The sequence below is a fragment of the Sorex fumeus genome, unplaced genomic scaffold, assembly GCF_029834395.1.
Source record: "Sorex fumeus unplaced genomic scaffold, SorFum_2.1 ptg000128l, whole genome shotgun sequence".
Lineage (NCBI taxonomy): Eukaryota > Metazoa > Chordata > Mammalia > Eulipotyphla > Soricidae > Sorex > Sorex fumeus.
This window is the reverse complement of record NW_026606185.1, coordinates 39,965,461-39,985,334: the sequence shown is the minus strand read 5'-3', so window position 1 is coordinate 39,985,334 and position 19,874 is coordinate 39,965,461. Positions and strand designations below refer to the sequence as shown.

Below are 19,874 nucleotides of genomic sequence, written 5' to 3'. Positions count from 1 at the left end.
ATGGGCTCACGTGTGTTCCCTGAGGTTTTCTGTGCTTTGGGTTTGACTTGGCAGGTATTTGGGGGGGGTCTGAGAATGCTCAGAAGAGTTTCCAGCTCCTTGAACGGTGCCTACATCCCAGCTTTGGGCTAGGTTTAAGTTCAAGCTTTAAGTTCAAGCTTACAAAAGGTCTCCAAAAAAGAAAGAGGCTCTACTTCTGGGTGATGGGGAAAACCTGTATTTAGTATTCCGAAGTCAAGGGTAAGCGGAGCCAAAGAGAACAGCATACAGGACAAGGAGTCAGTGTATGAGTGTCGCACTGGGAGGGGGAGCAGTAAATCAACATCAGTGAGAGGCTTCAGTTCCACTTCTGCAGGAACCTGAAGGCAATGAAACAAGCCGTAGAGGTGGAGGTCTCCTAGAGGAGGCCCCAAGGCAAAGTGCCGACAGCGAGTGAATTTGAGGAAGAACAGAGACAGCTGAGGTCACGGTAGAGATGCCAGGGAAGGCACACAGAGTCTGGAGGTCTCTGGAAGATTCTGGTTCATGATGGAATAGAGCTATGAGCCTAAACAACATCAACAGCAGCCAAACCTGAACTCTCAGAAAGTCCTGCAAGTGCACAAAGCAACCGAGTCGAGTTCCCCCTAGAATCCTTGCTCTGTGCCACGAAATCTGCGGGGTCGTTTCCCACCCCTCTGCCCTCCTCCCTCCTTCCCTTCCCTCCCTTTCCTCCTCCCTCCACCTCCTGCTTCCTCCTCCTCTTCTTTTTCCCTCCTCCCCCTCATCCTCCCTCTCCTGTCCCCCTTCCTCCCTCTCCCCTCCCTCTCCTGTTCCCCTTCCTCCCTCTTCTCAGTTCCCTTCCTCCCCCTCCTCCCTCTTCTCAGTTCCCTTCCTCCCTCTCCTCCCTCTCTTACTCCTCTTCCTCCCTCTTCCCCTCCTCCCTCTCCTTCTCTCCTTTCTCTCTGGCTCCCCTTCCTCCCCTGCTCCCTTTCCTCACCTTCCTCCCTCTCCTCTGTTCCCCTTCCTCCCCCCTCCCTTTCCTGCTCCTTTCTTCCCCTCCTTCCTGTCCTCAGTTCCCTTCCTCCCCCTCCTCCTCCCTCTCCCCCTCCTCCCTTTCCTGCTCCCCTTCCTCCCCTGCTCCCCTTCCTCACCTTCCTCCCTCTCCTCTGTTCCCCTTCCTCTCCCTCCTTCCTGTCCTCAGTTCCCTTCCTCCCCCTCCTCCTTCTCCTCCCCTCCTCCTCCTCCCTCTCCTCAGTTTCCTTCCTCCCCCTCCTCCTCCCTCTTCTGCTCCCCTTCCTCCCTTCCTCCTCCCTCTCCTGCTCTCCTTCCTCCCCTCCTCCTCCTCCTGTCGCTGCCCTGACCTTGTCCCCAGCTGGCTTGCCTGCGTGCTGCTGAGACAGTGGCTGCCTCCCAGTTGCAGGCACAGGCTGAGGACAAGGCCAAGGGGGGACGCAGGGAATGAGGCCCCGAGAGAGGCAGGCGGCAGCACGCGCAAGGACGTCACGGGGCCTCTGACCGCTCTTCATTTCAGCGCCCCCACCCCTCCCGGTGCCCATCAATAACCGGCACAGGACCAGGACGGGGGCGAGCAGGAAGAGGCCACAGCCAGGGTCTGGGCAGGAGGCGGCAGCTCCTGGGGAAAGGCGGGGGTCCCGGGAGCAGAGAGGCTGCTGGGATTTCTGTCTCCCTGAGTTCTCCCCTTGCTTCCTTCGCCCCACGTTTCTGCTCCCTCACACACAGCTCCAGGTCCCCCTTAGTGACACCAGGGAACGGGCAGGACCAGGTTCAACACGGCAAGAGGAGGGAATTTTCACGTGTTAATAGACATTGCGCGGGGTCACGTGGTATCCTGAGAAGGCGGTGCCCAGCACAAGCCCAGTGCAGGACTGGCGTGGAAACTAGCTACCTGCCTCCTTCCTGGGCCTGGATCAAACTCTGCCACATAAGGCACCACTCAGGAGAGGGCTGGCATGTGGCCACGAGAATGACCATATGGTCCAGCTGCAGTGGTGTTCAAGGAAGGAGGTGTCTTGAGACGGGTCAGAGGAGTACAGGGAGGGCTGCCTGGAGGAGGAGGGGCTTGATTGGGTTGTTGACACCTGGACAGGGATTGCTCTAAAGTGGGGAGAAGCTGCCGGGCAAGTGAGGGCGCCTCTGAAGGAAGGAAGGTCTTGTGGGGAGGAGTCATGTCAGATAGTCCAGGACAGACGGAAGCGAAGAGATAACCAGCCTCCTAAGCACTCTGCAGACTGCTGTCCACTGCTGGGGGCCTTGGCAGGTCAACCAGAGGCCCCTGCCCTGTATAGTGAGGACACTCCAGGTCTCTGCCACAGCGAGCCAGGCGGGCGCCCATGCTGTGCTGCCTTCAAAAGTCACACAGTGCCTACCTAACACAGGTCCGAATCTCTCAATGGGAGAACTGGGGTGGAATTGGGGAGCGGCGCCCCAGGGGACTGGGCGGGTGGGGGGGCCTTCACGTTTTATGGGGCTCATTCAGACGATAGAGGCCAGCTTGGCACGAGGGTGGGACAAGTCCCGTGCCTGGAAGGAGTGCCAAGATCGGGGTGCACGTCAGCAGACCCTTCACTTTGTGGGGAGCAGCCTGGATTGGCACACGGAAGGAACCTTGTAGGGTCTCTCCATCCCCGCGGAGGGTCCAGCCCGCTGCCCTCTCTCTGTAGGGGCCAGAGGAAGAAACCTTGGCGGGGAGAGGGCTGGGGTGAGGGCCAGGAGCGCTGGTGGGGCTGAGGTAGAACAGGGGTGAAGCGCACGTGCCAGACGGGCACGGGCTGGCCGGGGGTGGGGTGGGGGGACCCAAGAGACCCGCGGGAGAGGGGGCGGGCCGGGGTGAGGACGCGGAGTGGGAGAGCATCCCCGAAGCAGCCCAGTAGCCTCGGCAGGGACGCGCCCGGGGAGGGAGGCGAGGGGACGCGCGCGGGAGGTGGGGCGCAGGGCCCGGGAGCTGGGGAGGTGTGGGGCGCGACGGGGCGCGGCGGCGGCGGCGGCGGCGGCGGCCGGGGGCGCCCCACTGACCCTTGCGCTTCTTCCTCCCCCCACCCCACGCAGGCTGCGCCTTCCTCACCTACTGCGAGCGTGAGTCAGCGCTGAAGGCCCAGAGCGCGCTGCACGAGCAGAAGACGCTGCCCGGGGTAAGTGGCGCCCGCCGAGGCGCGAGCGCGCGCCGCGCCGACAGGGGGCGACTCGGGGACGGGGACCCGGGACGGGGACCCGCGCGCGCCCCACCCCGCGGCCACGGCACGCGACGCGACAGATGCCCGGGCGGCCGGGCTGGACGGCGACTCCGCCTGGCGCGCAGCCCGCGCCCCGGGAGAGGCGCGCGGGGCTGGGGGGAGCCGGGAGCGGCGGGTCCCCGTCGGGCTCCCCCACCCCCCACGGCACGGGAGACTCCGCCGGCCGGTCCCGGGGCGCGCGGGGCGCGGGGCGCGCGGGGCAGGGCCGAGTGAGCTCAGCCGGGGTTATTTAAGGAGCCAGCCCGGCTCTTTGATAAACTAGCGCGCCTCCCCGGCACCCCCTGCTTTATGGCTCCTGCGCGGGGGAGAAGAGAGTAATTTACGGCCCCCCTAACTGGGTGTGATATCAGCCCTGGCTATTATCGAGGCTAGTTCATCACCATAAAATAAGAAGCGTTCCTCGGGTCAAGGGTCTGCGCCGGCTCTCCAGGGGGGGAGTCCGAGAGACTGAGAGCGGAGGGCACGGGAGGGGAGGAGAGAGATAAACGGCTCCCACGGCACCTGGAGATAAATGGGAAGAGGTGTGTGTTGGTGGGCATCATTGAAAGAACGCATCCAAGTACCGGGTTGAAGCCTGGACCGTGGGCACGAGTGCCGGGAAGCACGAGTGTTTGATAAGCACGCTCACCCGTGTGGACACACGCATGTTTACCTTCTTACCAAGCCGGCCGTGTGTAAACACGCGCCGCCTGGACGGGGCCCCACGCGGCGAAAGGCGAACCAGGGAGGCAGCAGACAAGAAAAGGTAGCTTTGCAGCCGAGATCCGTCTCCAGCTTCGGAGTGGGCAGAACCTGCCATTAGGAAAACCTTTGTATTGCATTTTGAGTATTTGTGATTGCGAGGAGGCGCGGGGCTGAGTCATCTTAATAACAGACCCTCGCATGCAAATGTATGGAAATCAGGTGCCCGCGCGAGGCTTGTGTGGCACTCAGCTCCAGCAAGGTGGCCTGTTCCCCAGTTGGTTTTTCAACGGCGAGATTACATGCACATATATTATAGTAATTACTTTCTGGGTGCCCTCTGTAGGATGGCAGAAATATGCTCCACGTCGCCCCATGCTATGTGTGAAGCATAAAGTCATATTGTAAAATAATCAAAGGCTTCTGAGAAAGGTTTGCGCTGATTAATAAAGTGTTTACGGTACTTTGTTTTGGGGGGAGATTGTGATAGATATTTCAGAGGCACCCAAATGGAATAGAAAATACCACATCGTTATGGGAGGCCCTTCATCAGCCCGAGAGAGATTGCTGGGGAGTTCTATGATCGCGAAGGGCTGGAAATTAAATGGGGAGGCAGAAAGGAGGGAGAGGGAAGGCTGAGAATTTGTGAAGGGGGGGAGAAGCCTGAGACGACAGAATTTTAGTATCCAGTGTGGATTGTTCGCGATCTAACATTAACTTGTGGTTGTTTATTTTACATATAATAGAATAGCTAAATGATGGAGTGTATTAGTTCTTTAATAATTTATAGAAATACTTTGATGCTGCAGTAATTACATTAAAGGTCACATATCAAAGGTAATTTGGTTGAGCAGCTGTGATGGTTTCTCAGAAGCAATCAATACCACTGTCCGTGGTGCTGATCTCACCAAGGGGCCTGCCAGATTAAAGAAGGCTTATTACCAGGCAGAAAGGCCCAGGGGAAATCAGTTGCACATTGGAGCAAAGCACCCGCCCCCCCCTCCACGATAATTAACACTGTTCCCCATAATCTGTGCTAATCCTTCATACTGGGAGATCCAGTGGCATTTTTCTGAAATCACAAAGACAAGTTGGGCAAATTTGGGTAAAGGACAAAAAAAGAAATGTGAATGTGTGTTTGGGGAGTGGGAGGGGTTGAAGAGAGAGGCCAAGAGCCAGACGGAGGCAGAACCAGAGTTCCCCTCATGGTGCCTAGAACACCAGTCTGTCTTCAAAAGCCTCGCGGGGCAACTCGGAGCCTCAAAGGCCTCAGTTGTTGGGGCAGGCACAGCCCACGGGGGCGGAGAGGGACAGGGAGAAAAGATGGGATTGTTGATGGAACCTACCAGGGCACGTGGTGCCCGCACACATTCACGGGCAGACAAATGAAACACAAAATGGCCCAATAAAATTCCGCTTTCAAGTGGAGTCATTTGGATTCCAGAAAGCAGAACTGGCATTATTATTGTGGGCTGGTTCTCTCCTTTGAGAGCCGAGAAAGTGTGCCGCGAGCAAATGCGTGGACAGGACTGAGCAAAATGTTCTCACACAATCGAATAAGAGCTGCTCCCTGCCAGCCAGGGACGTGCTGGTGACCGCCTCTTCGGTTGAGGTGCGGAGGGGAATGGGCAGGGGTGGGGAGGGGAATGCAGAGAGGGATCTCTTCTTATCTGGGGTGACCACAGGATGTGCCCAGGTGAGCACACTCGAAGCCTGCCTAAAGAGAATGAAATTGAAAGCAGAACCTGGAAAACTGGTCTCCTCAGTCATTTAGGCACTTTCCAGATTTCAGAATCCATTCAAATCAATCCATTCAAATCAGCCCTGCACTTGCTCATGGAGAAGAGAGTGTGCGGAGAGGACAGCGCAGCCAGCCCGGCTCTGCTTCCAACTTCCAGAGCCAGGGTCCTGGTGCCAGCAAGGAAAACAATCTCATTGTTGCCTCTCTCCTATACACACACGCCACCACTACCACCACCCCTGACACCAACAACCAAACGACAAAAGCAGCCGCACCCTCCCGCTGCCCTGGCTGGACAACCAAGAATGGGGGCGGGGGGGGGCGGCATGAGAGACCAGACCACAGTGCTGTATGTGTGAACCAGAGGTCAGTGTTCTTGGAAACCAGCCTAACCGGAGTCCTTGGAGGGCTGATGGAGTCATCCCTGGGCCAGTTCACAAATGGATTCTCATTCTGGAGTTTGGCGTGATGGCAAGAGAATGAGATCACTAAACCAGGAAGCCCCGCCGGGGTTCTTCAGAGCAGTGTCTTCTGCCAACCTCTGGGCAGAGAGCTGCCTTTTTTTTCTTTTTGGGTCACACCCAGTGATGCACAGGGGTTACTCTTGGTTCTGCATTCAGGAATTATCCTGGCAGTTTTCGGGGACCATATGGGATGCTGGGAATCGAACCCGGGTTGGCCACATGCAAGGCAAACGCCCTATCAGCTGTGCTATCGCTCCAGCCCTAGAGGGCTCCCTTTTTAACCTCTTGCCCCTTTCTCCATCTTTTTCTTTCCTTCTTGGTCGCCCACCTCTCTTCAGCCCATCCCATCTTTTCTCCTTTTTCTCCCTTGTGCCAACATGGGGCATTTTCTCACTCCAACAATCATTACCTATGTCTGAGAGGGCACCATACTAGCCATTCTCCCATGTAAGAAACAATGTAACTAACCCCTGTCCTCTTAGAGTTGTCCATCAATTTGGTATCAGAAGTCACACACAGATTCACGCGAACACCAGTGACAGCCTGTTATTACCACATGGGAGGCCTATTCTAGTGACAGTATTTACTACACAGTCGGTATCTGGCGGGCAGGCCCTGAGCATATTACCTCCATTTCTCATTCTGTCTCCACCCTATGGGCTGGAGCGATAGCACAGTGGTAGGGCGTTTACCTTGCACGCAGCCAGCCTGGCAGAGCCGGGTTCGATTCCTCCACCCCTCTGGGAGAGCCCAGCAAGCTACCTAGAGTATCTCACCCACATGGCAAAGCCCGGCAAGCTCCCCATGACGTATTCGATATGCCAAACATAGTAACAACAAGTCTCACAATGGAGACATTACTGGGCCCGCTCGAGCAAATTGATTGAACAACGGGAAGAGAGTGCTACAGTGCTCCACCCTATGAGGAATAAGGGGGGGGTGCATTCCTCTGGAAGAGACCCAAGTGGTGGAGAGATTAAGGCGTTTGTCCCAGAGTCACACATTAAAGAAGTGTTTAAACCAGGATAAGCCCTGGGCCTGCTCTCCAAACCCAGGGTATCTCCATCTCCTCCCAGCATCACCAGTTGCTTTAGGAGCTTCGAGGAACCTGGATGAGTTGGGTGTAGGATTTGATCTGAGGTTTTGTTCCATGAGGAGTTGGGAAGAGGCTGGAGGATGTCAGGCAGGAACCGCCTCTGTACCAGACGCCATGAGGGCCTGCCGAGTCTGGCCTGTGCCCCCGGGCCTCTGGGGACAAGTCTGTTCTCTCAGGCAGGCCCTGCTGCTTTCTGCCCAGCTCCCCAGGCCTTTGGGATTAGGCAGGGAATTGTCTGCCAGGAAGAGCCCATCTGTTTCCAAGGTTAGAGAGATGAAGCCTCTGGGACAGGCTCAGGCGAGGAAAAGCCCGAGCCTAGCCATGGCCAGCTCTGGGCTTGTCAGGCAACAGAGAGGCCTCCCCACCTGGGCGGGTGCAGAGGTTGGGGATGCAGCTAGAAGGAAGCTGGGTCAGAGGCTGGGGGATGAGGGAGTTGGCAGGTGTGGGAACCGTGTCTGCTGGGAGATCATGAACATTGCAATCCGCTAGTCAAAGACTTTTTTCTGGCCTCCCTCTGACAGACTGAGAACACAGAGCAAGGCAGGCAGCACCCTCTCTGCCTGTCCCCCAGTCCCACCCGCTGGGTCCCTGGTATCACTTCCATCACACCTCGCTCCTGGGCAACTCCTGAGGGTCTTGTGCACAAAGAGGCTGCCTGAGCTTCTGGAGGTCCCCGGAAGGAGCATATCTCTAACTCTTCCCTCTGTCTTTCCCCCTATCACTCTGTCTTCTCTACTTGTCTCGTTCCCTCTTTTCTCTTTATGCCCCTTTCTTTCTCTTTCTCTTGTCTTTCTTACTTCCTTTCTTCTTTCACTTTTCTCTTGGGTGCTTCTTCTTCCCTCTTCCTCGCTCTTTGTCTTTCTGCCCGAACCACCTTTCTAGACCCCCAGTGGAGGCAGTGCTGGGGCTTCCAGCCACTTTACTGGGGCCACTCTGAGGGGTCTGTCTCCCTCACTGACAGCCCTGCCGAGGAAGGATCCATCGAATTTTATGTACCACTGTAAAGATGAATGATAAGTAGAAAGGATGCAGGCAAGAACAAGATGAATAAATTATAAAGGGCAAATGATGACAAGACAGGGGTCCCCAGAGACAGTGATATGATAACAGAAACTAAAGACGAATTTATGATGGATGTAGTTAGCGTATACGGAGGCTGTTAATTCTTCGGGGTAGTTTTACAACTTCTCGTGATTGGCGCAATCAGAGCATCTGGTTGCTGCATTTCCACACTTCTCTGCCGTGAGCACTGTGCTGGCTTGTACCTGGGCACAGTGAGTGTGTGCCCCATCCATCCCCAGAGGAATCTTCTCTCCCAGCCTCACCCCAGCCCCGTGCCACCTTCTGGCGCTCCGGTTCAGATAGACGGGGGCGTCAAGTCAACTCTCGCCTACCTTCATTTCTCTGCTCCTTCTCCTTGCTGAGTGCTGCATTTCTGTGGCTGTTATTACCGAGCACCCCAAAGTGGGTGGCTGAAACCACAGACACATTGTGTCTCGTGAATCTGGGGCTCAGAAGCCCAACACCAAAGAAGTCTGCAGGGGTGGTTGCTTCTGAGGCTGGGGTGGGGGTGGGGGTGGAGAGGAATGGCTATCTTTACTCGCTGCTGGTGGCCTTGAGCTTCTCACCTGGCAGGTGGTGTGCTCTTGTCTTCCTCTGCATGTGCCTTCAGAGAGGGTCACTAGTCACAGGGGGCTCGGACCGCCATCAATGACCTCATCTTAAGTCTGTTACCCATACAAATATTTCAAGTAAGGTCCCAGTCATAGATGCTGCTGGTTAGAGGTTCACCATCTTGGGGGTCATAGATTAGCCCAGAGTCCTGAGAAATGGACACCCTTGGACTCTCGCCCAGAGGGGAAGGTCTCCAGCAGGTTTGAATCCTGGAGGATGAGTCCCACCACACACCCCGCTCTCTCCCCTTCCTCCAGGCCTTTTCATTCCTCCTTTGGAGAAAGACCCCCTGTTTCTCCAAAGAGCACTCTTCCTCTGAACTTTGGGCCAGTAGTTCCCCATAGAGAGCAGTGTGACCTGCACTCACCTGGGAACTTGGGGCATTAGGCATGCCTCTGGCATCTGGTCATAGGGTCTAGGGTGCCACTGACACCCCACCCACAGAGTAACTTAACTGGCCTATTTCATCAGTGCCCCTGGAGAGCTCTTCCCAGGCCTTGGCAAGTGGGAAGTGCGTGGAGTGGTGTCTGGCCATTTGGGAGACCAATCCAAGAGTCTTGGGGTTCCAGGCAGGGAGGGCTGGTGCAGGGACACATGCAATGATGGAGGCACAGAGGGGGCCCAGGACAGAGGGAGTGGGCCCAGACACCCACAGTCCCTGCTGATGGTTTCTGGTGGACCCTTTCAACCTCTTCTGCCTGCTGGCCAAACCAGTCTCTCTTCCATCTCGGGGTTCTCATGTCATCCCTAGGACCTCTGTGCCAGGAGAAAGGTCTTGCAAATTCACTGGACAGAGTTTCAGCCCAAACCCTAGGCTCCACCATCCACCAAGCCCATCCTTCACAGCCCCCCTATGTTGATGGAAAACCCCACATGACAGGCCTCTTGTCCAGCCTGGCCACCCTCACCCCGTGGTCTGTGCTGCAGACCAGGGCTCAGACCTACCCACGGGGCTGGCTCAGGCAGCCTTGCTGGATGTATCCTGCAGGAAGCAACACCAATATGGGAAGGGGGGCTGTCAAGCATGCCTTCAGTCTGAATGCAGTACAGAGGGGTGCAGCCTGAACACTTGTCCCCGCTCCACCCTTGCCCCCAGACTCCCTTCCCTCTGCTTAAACCCCAAGTCTTCACCCCCTTCTCAAAGAAACTTCTCCAGGTTCTCCCCCGCCCAGGGTCTCTGTCCATACTTTTCCCTGTCTACACTGCCTGATTCCTTTTCCCTGTCCACACCACCTGCCTGGCTTGGGAGGTGTCCCCATTTGGGGGACAAGTGACTGTTGGCACTCAGAAAAACCAGCTGACCCATACCCAGCAAAGCTCTCAGATGTGTCTGAGGACCTCTGTCTGCTCCAAGGCCACCCAGGGAGGGACCAAGGGCTGAAGAGCTGGGAGTCTTGCCCCGCGTCCATCCTGACCCAGGCAAGCATGTGGCTATGTGCAAAAGGACCTCACAGGAGGTGATGGAAAGAGTGTCTCGGAGAATCTTCTAGCTCAGATGTTCTTTCCAATCCTGAGACTTGCAGACTTGACCATCCCTACCATATTCAGACGTGAGATGAGGGGAGATGGTGGCTGCTACTCTCTCTGACCCCAGGGTCCAGGGTCTCCCCACCTAGCCCTTCCCCAGGCAGAAAGGAGAGGGGAAGAGAGGGGCAGATTCCACTGGTCTATTCTTGGCCCCAAACCTCTCTTCTTCCTGCCATCCACATGTCTTATTCCCAGAAGGCGGGGCTATCTTCTCCTGGCTTGTCTTGGCCTGGCATCAGCCATGATCATCCCCCAAAAAGCATCAGCAGCTTTGACAGATAACAGGTCCTACAGAGTTGGCTCATGGGCCAGGAGTTCCCAACCCCAACAAGAGTGGGCCCTTTTGGCCCACTGGTGAAGTTTGGGAGGCCAAGCGAGATGCAGAAAACATCATAAAGGGTCCCCACGTGTTCATGGTGAGTGTCCAGGAGTTCAGATGAGACAAATCAAATCTCTTGAAAATCCAGGTCCTAGGGGACCTTCAGCCCACTCCTGCCTTCTCCTCAGAGACTTCTCACTGGGCCAAGATTACCATTAGGACACAAAGCCATAATGCCCAGAAGCTGTTTTCTATATCCCTTTACCTGCTATCAGCACTCAATTCTTGTCCAGAGTGATCATTGCCAACTATCATTGTCACGGTGGTCTCTTCTCTGCCCTATAAATGATAACCTTTCAGTACCTGTATTACAAACCAGAGGGGGAAGTAGAGAGAGAGAGAGAGAGAGAGAGAGAGAGAGAGAGAGAGAGAGAGGAGTGTCTGCCTTAGAGGCAAGAGCTGGGAAAAGGGTGGTAGGAGGGAAATGGAGACATTGGCAGTGGGAAATGTCCCCTGGTGAAGGGACAAGTATTGAAATATTTTAAACATTATATGACTATAACCCAACCATGAACAACTCTGTAACTGTGTACCTCACAGTGAGTCAATTAAAAAAAAAAAACTCAGAAGCCACTGAGGTCCTAGAAGCCACCCACCAGACTCAGAAAAGCAGCTTTAATCCTGTCACTTCCCCAGCCAGGACCCCCGGCCTCCCCTCAGGCTCTGCTTCGCTCCTGTCATTGCCCAGCCTGGAAAACTCCTGGTCCTTAGTGCTCACCTTCAGCATCATTTCCCCCATATCTGTTCTTCCAGTCTGCACAGCAACACTAACCCCACAGTTTCCTCTGGGAGGGTCCCAGAGACCCGCCACATTCTAGTGCCTGCTCCTCTGCTTCCATGGTTCCTCTCCACTGGCCTCAGCATTGCCCGGGGCCCACCCAGACTGCGTCCCCCACACCTCTTCTCCCTCCAACTCTCCCCCATGCCTCCTAGATGTATCTCAGCCTGTTCTCCCAGTGGGGTTGTGCTGAAGATGAGTTCTCGCTCATAGCCAGGCTGGCTTGAAGGAGCCCGTGGAAGGCGTTTTGACCTGGGCAGTGTGACTGTTACCCGCATGGATGTGTCGGGGCCATGGCACCCGCAGGGGCAGCTGAGGGGGATCCCCAGGCTGCTGGGGTTGCTGTGCCCCGGTGAAGCCCTCTGAAGCTATTCAAGGTGTGGGGCATGAGGCTGGGAAATGGAACGTGCACATGAGCGCATGCTGGTGTGGGAGGGATCATAGAGCAGAGAACCAGGCGTGAGTCCTTGACCCAGAATGGGGGGCTGCAGGGAGCCTTGGGGATGGACGGCCTCTGGGTGATGCCGGAGGTACCCCAGCGCTTTGTTCTTTGCTTCTTTATACCAGCACTGCGAAGAGAGAAGCCTGAGGCTCAGGAGATGAGAGTTCGGGAGTCTGCCACTCTGGGGGTGTCTTGCTTCTGTTCAGTTCTTGAGACGGCAGAGGGTTCAGAGCTCCAGGCTGGGGTGAGCCCGGGTGAACCCGGGGTGCCCAGCTCAGCCCAGCACAGACGAAGCTGAATGAGGCCCAATATGCCACTCCACCCACTCCCCGCATTCACAGCATGGAGGAGGGACACCAACCAGCTGGCCTTTCTGGGCCTGTTTTTTTTTTAATTCTGTGCTGGAAATATGATGTGTGAGTCCATCCCAAACTATCCTGTTTTCGCTGTGAATGTGCTTGTGAATTTGACCGTCGTCAAACCCAGGGGATCCCTGTTCATCCCAGGACAGTGCCAACATTTGATGGTCAGATGTGGAGATTCCTGCCACGCATGGGGGTGGCCACAAGGGACTCTGTGGAGGGATGGTAGGAAACCAGGGGTGTGAGGACAGGAAGTTGGAGAAGGAGCAGCAAGAGAAAAGTATGAGTTTTCCTCCCAGAGTGGAGGGTGTGGTTGGGGATTGAATGAGATTTCCCACCCTTCTGAAGCTCCCACATATGGCCTATAGGCATCTGTCCCCTCCTGGGGTATGCACGAGTCACCCCCAGCATCCTGCCCACATCGGAGTGACTTCAGACCTCAACAAGTCCCACTTCTCCCCTCCCACCTGCATCAGGACTGAGTGCCAAGCCAACCCCCTCATCCAGGGAGCTCTTCAAGATGGCTGCCTCTCACTGACCTTTCCCTTCTTCAGAGTAATTTCAGCAGCCCTGGCTGAAGGGACAAACCCTGGTTGAAGTACAGGCTGGGGAATGTGTGTAGATAAGAACCACAAAGGGCTTGTTCAGAATGCAGGTTTTGGCCCCACCTCCCATTGCCTAAGTCACATCCTTAAAACTGTACCCCACTGCGTTTTTATAGGATCCTGGAAGACACAAATCCACAAAAAGTTTGATGCCCATTAGCTTTGGGCTCAAAAAGCATTGCCTTGTCTTCATTTTGAGTGTTCCCAGAAACCAATTCTGGACAAGTATTTGATTGCCGGTTATTTCTCTGAGTGGTGACCCCAGAAGTCATGAAGTGGTAGTGAACGAGAATGGGGGAGAAAGCATTAGAGTATAAATTCTTGGGCAGACCAGCTTCCACTGTGAGCAGTGTTAATCCCACTGGGAACTCCAGACCCAGGAGGGACCCCATTCCTCAGAGTCAGCCACCAAGGCTGAGGGAGTTAGGGCATTGATTGAGTGCTTCCCACCAGCCTTGGCTTGAGGCTGTGCCCAGGGATCACTAGTTCCCTGAATCTTCTACATGACTGAGCAGGATGGACTCCATGACCAGAAAAAAGCCCAGGGATGTGATTGCTGGGTATTGCCACTGCAACTGAGGAAGAAGGGAATATGGGTGGAGCACTGCTACAGAGCTCTGGCTCTCGGCTCCCAGCTGGCAAAGAGGAGGCAGATAATGGAATCTAGTGTTTCTAACCACCATGGCCACTGCCACACACCAAGTACAAACTGGAGCCTTTGCCTGATGCCTCACAAGCTTGCTCTCATTGGTTGGCCAAGCTCACGATGCACAATGCAAACGTGCATGACGGATGAATACCTTAGAGATGAAGACCCTGGGGAAAGGTTTGCTCAAGCCTCCGAGCCCAGGAAGAGGGCCAGATCCGTGCCCACACTCCATCCATCACAATCTGTAGGCAACGAGCTCATCCTCTTCAGTTCCCATCTGCCCAAGGCCAGACAGGGCTGCCACTCCTGGAGACAAGGCATGGTTGCTCGGCGCTGATCAGGGTGCCTTGAGCGGAGGTGAGCAGCCTGCAGATTGTTCAAACTTGGACATGGCCCTTGGAAAGCCAGTCACGTCATGCGAGACCCTAGTTCCAGTGGCGACCCCATAAGCTAAACACACAGGGGCCCTGAAGAAATAGTCAAGGAGGTAAGGTTCTTGCCTTGCATGTCACCAGCCCTGATTCCACTCCTGATACTGCATATGGTCACCTGAACACTGCTGGGCTTCACTCCTTAGCACTGAGGCAGGAATAGCCCCTGAGCACTGCTGGGTCAGGCCACAAAAGAAAAAGAACTATAGCAGATAGATAGATAGATAGATAGATAGATAGATAGATAGACAGACAGACAGATATGTGTGCATATAAATGTGCACACACACACATTCGGCTGAGGCGACTTCAGTATATGGAGCTTTGGTGTTTCATTTTCCTTGGTTGAATTCTTCTTGGCTTTGGTTTTTTTGCATATCACAGAGTGTAGGATCACCTGTACGTTGGGCAGCATAACGATGTCAGCATTAGAGTCCCTTTCCTCAGCATTATAAACTTGCTGCCCCAGCTCCATGCATCACATCCACAGTCAAGCAAAGAAAATCCAGCTGCTCTGATCTTAGATGAGGATTGCCAAGGGTTTCTCAGATGCCCTGCCCGGTAGTCCTGTGTTTGTCTCATTGCCTGGAAGTGAGTCACATGATGACTGGAGCTGCAAGGGAGCTTGGGACAGGGAATATCTTACCAAGAGTGAGGCTTATGTCTGCCATCAACAGTACTGGGCTTCAACAAGGACAGTAGATACAAGGGCCAGGAGGATTGTTCCATAGCTGGAAGCCTGCCTCATGAGAGGAGGGGAGAAGGCAACTGGAATAGTGAAGGGTTCACTAAGAAAATGATGGCTGGAGGAATTGGTCAGGATGGGAGATGTGTGCTGAAAGTAGATAATGGACCAAACATGATGACCTCTCAGTGTTTGTACTGCAAAACCATAATGCCCAAAAGTAGAGAGAGAGTACAGGGAATATTGTCTGCCATGGAGGCAGGGGGAGGGTGGGGAAGGAGGTGTATACGAGGGATATCGGTGGTGGGGAATGTACACTGGTGTAGGGGTGTGTGTTCAATCATTGTGTGATTGTAACCCAAACATGAAAGCTTGTAACTATCTCACGGTGATTCAATAAAATTTTAAAAAAAAACAGTATTGGGCTTTAATGAGTGAAGATAAGGGCATGACTAACAGGTAGGAGCCATTGAGGCTGCCCCTCATCTCAGAGATGAGGGGGCTGCCCACCAACTAGTTGGGCAAAGCAGCTGCCAGGCCCAGTGCATGCAGGTGCCTTCTTCCCAGGTGCTGGTCCCATTTTGCTGTGAGGAGGCTGAGTCCTGCTCTGTGCTGCAGTTCACATGTAGCACTTTATTCAGCAATCAACAGGCTTCCCAGCGGGGCACCAAGGCTACACCTCTGAGCTTCTGACTGCAGCTTTCTGGTGTGTACATCATCCCGTGTCCCTGCATGTGGCATTGTTTGGAGGACTCAGTGGCCACTGTGCCTGTGGATGGTGGTCCCTGCCCCCCATCCCACTGCGGTGCCCCCTGCGCTCACTGTCTCACTGCTCTTTGCCCCAGGTGGGTGCTTCATGCAAAGGGCCCAGTTAGTCTGCAGGGACAGTCAGGATGACAGTTCACCCTTTGACCTTGCGGCACAGAAGTGCGACCTGTCCTGGGCTGTGGTGAGGGGTGTGGGAAAGCAGGCGTGCCTTCGAGGCTCACCCTCCCCACCTGCACCCTGTATTGGCAGCCCAGGAGGAAAGGCTGGAGACACAGTGAGACTGGTCACAGGGTATTCCTGCAGCCCGGGAGCCAACTGAGGATGGGATGGGGAGCACCATGTGGGCAATTTCGTCAAAGGAGCAGACCCCAGGATCCTGAGATTTTACTATTCTACTTGCTTCTCCATCCACAAAGCCCCTTACGACCACTCCCCGGGCTCAGCCCTGGCCACTGGCTTGTAAGGAATTCCCCAACTTCTCTCCAGGAAGAGATCCTCTGGACACCCCTCTCCTGAACCCCCTTCCCCCACCTCCAGCCCACCTTGCCTGTTTCTTAGCTGAAGACCCTCAGAGCTGAGAGAGCAAACCCCCTTGGGCCCACTTTGAGCTGCGGGACTTGAGTGTGTCACTTCTCTACGCTTGGCTTCCCACTCCACCTGGATGCCAGTATCCCCTGGCATAAAAACACTTTTGTCCAGGTCTGTCCATGCCTAACGTGATGCATGCAAAGCGACAGCCTCCTGGGTCCTCTAAGAGGGTGAACTGGGTGTGTGTGGGGGGGTGATTCTCTCCACGCTGCCTGGGGCCCTTTCAAAACCAGCAGAGTTGGGTGCCACGCACAAGGCCTCCTGGCTGCATAACCGCCCCCCCCTCGGCCGACCACATGGAGGGTGGCCCAAGTATGGAAGCCACGTGTGAGAGTTGTGGGACTGTCCCCGGAGACTGAGGTCCTTTCCCTGCAAGGGACAGCTATGCTAGGAGAATAGGGTCCCGTGCCTCCCCTCTGCCCCCACAGAAGCCTGCTTCTTCCATCCTGGTAGTTTGCATATCCCAGACCCCTCCCCCCACCCCATTTACCTCCCTCCTCCCTCCTCCTTTACCCTCCCCCAGCCCTGAAAGGGCAGCACTCCTGCAAGCCTGGGGAGGGGAGGCAGAAGATTTAAACCCCTAATCAGTGTGAGCAGAAGCAGGATCATGCCCGGCGCCCACGTGGTTTGAAATGGTCCAGGAGGCCCTTGAAGGCAGGGCGGGCGACCCAGGGGTCTAAAATGAATATGCATCGGGCGTCAGCCAGCAGCCCCGACAGCTGGCAGCCAACAGCTGGGACCGCTCGGGTTCTCATTCCATTCCAAAGTGCTTCCTGAGCGCCCACCAGGAGCGCGGCCCTGTGCTAGGTGCTGCTTGGCAGGTGTGAGCCAGGAGAGGCCAAGGACCCCGGGGCCCCTGGGGGCTCTCCCTCCTGCAGAGGAGAAAAGATGTACATGGCAAGCAATTAGAGGACAATGAATTGAAACTTGGGACTGAAATTCGATGGCTGTGGGAATCTCTGCGCTGTAAGCGGCATTTCCTGAGGTTTGTCCTCCCTACGCCTCTGAGTCAGGGCAGGAGTCACTGGCCTGGGAAGGACGGGTGGGATTTGACATCTGGCTAGCCATTTTCTGGTGCATTGACAGCAGGCATCCAGGGAAGAAGGGAGCCAGGCTGGAAGGGAGGGGTCCCACTTCTTGGTCTGGTCACTTCAGAGCCTGTTGGTGTCTGGAGTTGGTGGAGGTTTGGGGCTTATGGTGGGTGAGACCTTGAATGCTCCTCTAAGCCATGTGGCTTCCCTTCTTTTCTTTTTTGTTCTTGTTTTTGTTTTCATTTTTTGGACACCTGGCACTGTCAGGACTTACTTCTGGCTCTGCACTCAGTTATCATTCTTGGCAGGCTCAGGGAACCGTATGAGGTGCCGGGGATCGAACACAGGCAGGTGGCATGCAAGCCAAATGCCCTATCTGCTGTATTACCTCTCCAGTCACCCCATCAACATGGGTGCTTGAAAGCCACTGAGCCTCAGAGTGAGAAGCAATGTCAGGAGGGGGGATTGTCAGTGCCCCGAGGGGGCTTGGGAAAGGAGCTAGGAGAGAGGACGGTCTTCCTCAGCTTCATTCCCGGCTTCTCTGGCCACAGCACGGTCAGGCCATGGGGCTCCTCACCTGGTCCCGGGAAGTCTTGCTGGGGCAGTGAGGCCAATGTGGCTCCCCTGGGGCCCTAAAGCCAGTCAGGGAACTTGCTCCCCAGCAGTAGCACCACTTGGAGGCTTCCCACTGGGGGGGTATACGGGGGAGCAGCTCACTCACGTGTCTGGACTCTGAACCTTCTGAGACATCCAGTGGCAGATGCTGAGAGGAAGATAGATGTGCCTGCGTGAGTGTACCCCTGCATGCACAAATGTGCACACACAGAGACACATGAACACACATGCACATGAACACACATGCACATGCACACACATGTACACGCAGACACATGTATGCACACACAGACACACATGCTCACGCGCAGACACGCGCAGACACATGCACAGGCACACATGCACACACAGACACATGTGTAAACACACATATAAAGACACACGTGCATATAGACACATATGCACACACATATACAAACACTCATGATTCACTTAATCAATCACTTAACTTCCCGTTAGTCGTCGATTTGCTCGAGCGGGCGCCAGTAACGTCTCCATTTGTCCCTGTCGCGTGCTAGTGTAGCCCAATGGCATCTGTTCGCTCCGGGAACATGATTATAGACACAGAAACACACAAACACAGACACACACGCACATATACATGTGCATGTCATCAAGTCCAGGGGTGACCTAGGAGTCCATGTACCCCCTGGTGTGTTTCATTCCTCCACCTCCTCCAGAAACCCTAGTACACTCTTCCTATATTTGTCCAGGTTGGCCAGGATCTTGATCGCTCCTCTCAAAATCGGGAACTCTTCTCACCACCTTATCCCCTTCTCCAGGTTAGGGCACGTCTCAAATCAGAAAGGGATGCGATTTGAGCAACTCACACTCCACAACTTTCTGCAGGGAAGTTGTGGAAACCCAGAGGACCACCACAGCCTCACACTTTGGGTCCAATCTCATCTGTGACATGGCCTATACATCCCAGAGTCCCTGTGAGTGGGGGTCTGACACCCTCCTTTGCTCCCAGGAGCTGGGCAGGATGCCCACTCCCATTAGTTTCTGTGTGTGGGGGGTGTGCCCAGTGCAGTTTCATTACCTTCGAGCAGGCAACCCAACAGTGCTTCCCAGTTAATGTCCTGCCAAGCCCGCTTTAATGAACAGATACAAAGCATGTGTAATTAGCAGGGGGTGGTGTGACTGTGAGTACTCATAAGCCACTTGCAAACACAATTCTCCTCAGTAGACAACAGATTTCTGCAGACGGCGATGCTGTTGACAGGATGTATTTGCTGATCTAAACTTTTTGCACCATAGATTTTACACAGACTGGCTTCTCTCAAAGTCCAAATTACTTTCCATCCTGACTTTACCAAGACACCCACTGCCACTGTGAATTCTGAGCGTCACAGATAGAAGGATCATGCAGCGGTGCCCAGGCCCTCAAGAGAGCCCCCCCTGACACAATGCCACTCTGCTCTCTCAGGCACCCCAGGGTTTCCTGGCACACTGGTCCTCAAGGCGAGTTTTCCTAGAAGACTTCCCGTTGGTCACAGCCCTGGCCTGTCTCAGACCCTTGTTCCTTGGCATTGTCTTCTGTGTTTCATATGTACTGCATGGGGGTGGGGCTGGGTAAATCCTTCAACACTTCTAGGTGGGTGGGCAAGAACTTCATCCATTATCTGTCCGTTTCTGGGACACCCCCCGCTCCCCGCCCGCCACCACAGATTTTGGTATGGCATCTTCGCCCATTCTTATGAAGCGACTTATCTGGGGGAACTTACTATTTTCTTTTAGGATAAACTAAGCTAATGCAATGTGCTTGTTTTAATTTGCGAGGTTAACTGATCTAATTATCTGCGGCGTTGAGTTAAATCCTTGTGCCTGGGCCGGCTGCAGGTGTGGGCTTTGAATCCTGCCAACAGGAAATCTCTTAAAACGAGCTGATCTAACACAGCGGGTCTGCTGGTATGAGGGATTTTTCTAATAATGCATGAATTTATTAACAGCCCAAGATAAACAGAGGGATGTATTTACGTTAAACAAATTCACAGGAACGAAGGAACTGTCTGCTGCTTCTCCCCCATCCCACCCATGCATCCCCCAACTCCTGTCACTGTCTTGTCAGCCAGATTGCGTCCAGACCACTCCTATAGAGCCCCCAAGACTATAAGTAGATGCT

General features: G+C 54.8%; 1 protein-coding gene across 50 annotated transcripts in view; it reads left to right on the top strand.

Moving 5' to 3' along the window:
• CELF4 (CUGBP Elav-like family member 4) overlaps positions 1-19,874 on the top strand; it is a 278,309-nt gene that overhangs the window by 72,532 nt on the left and 185,903 nt on the right. For all 50 annotated transcript variants that reach the window (XM_056138284.1, XM_056138282.1, XM_056138287.1 and 47 more), the window contains exon 2: positions 3,049-3,131. In XM_056138284.1, coding sequence (XP_055994259.1) covers positions 3,049-3,131 — 83 coding nt within the window. The remainder of the gene's footprint in view (positions 1-3,048; positions 3,132-19,874) is intronic.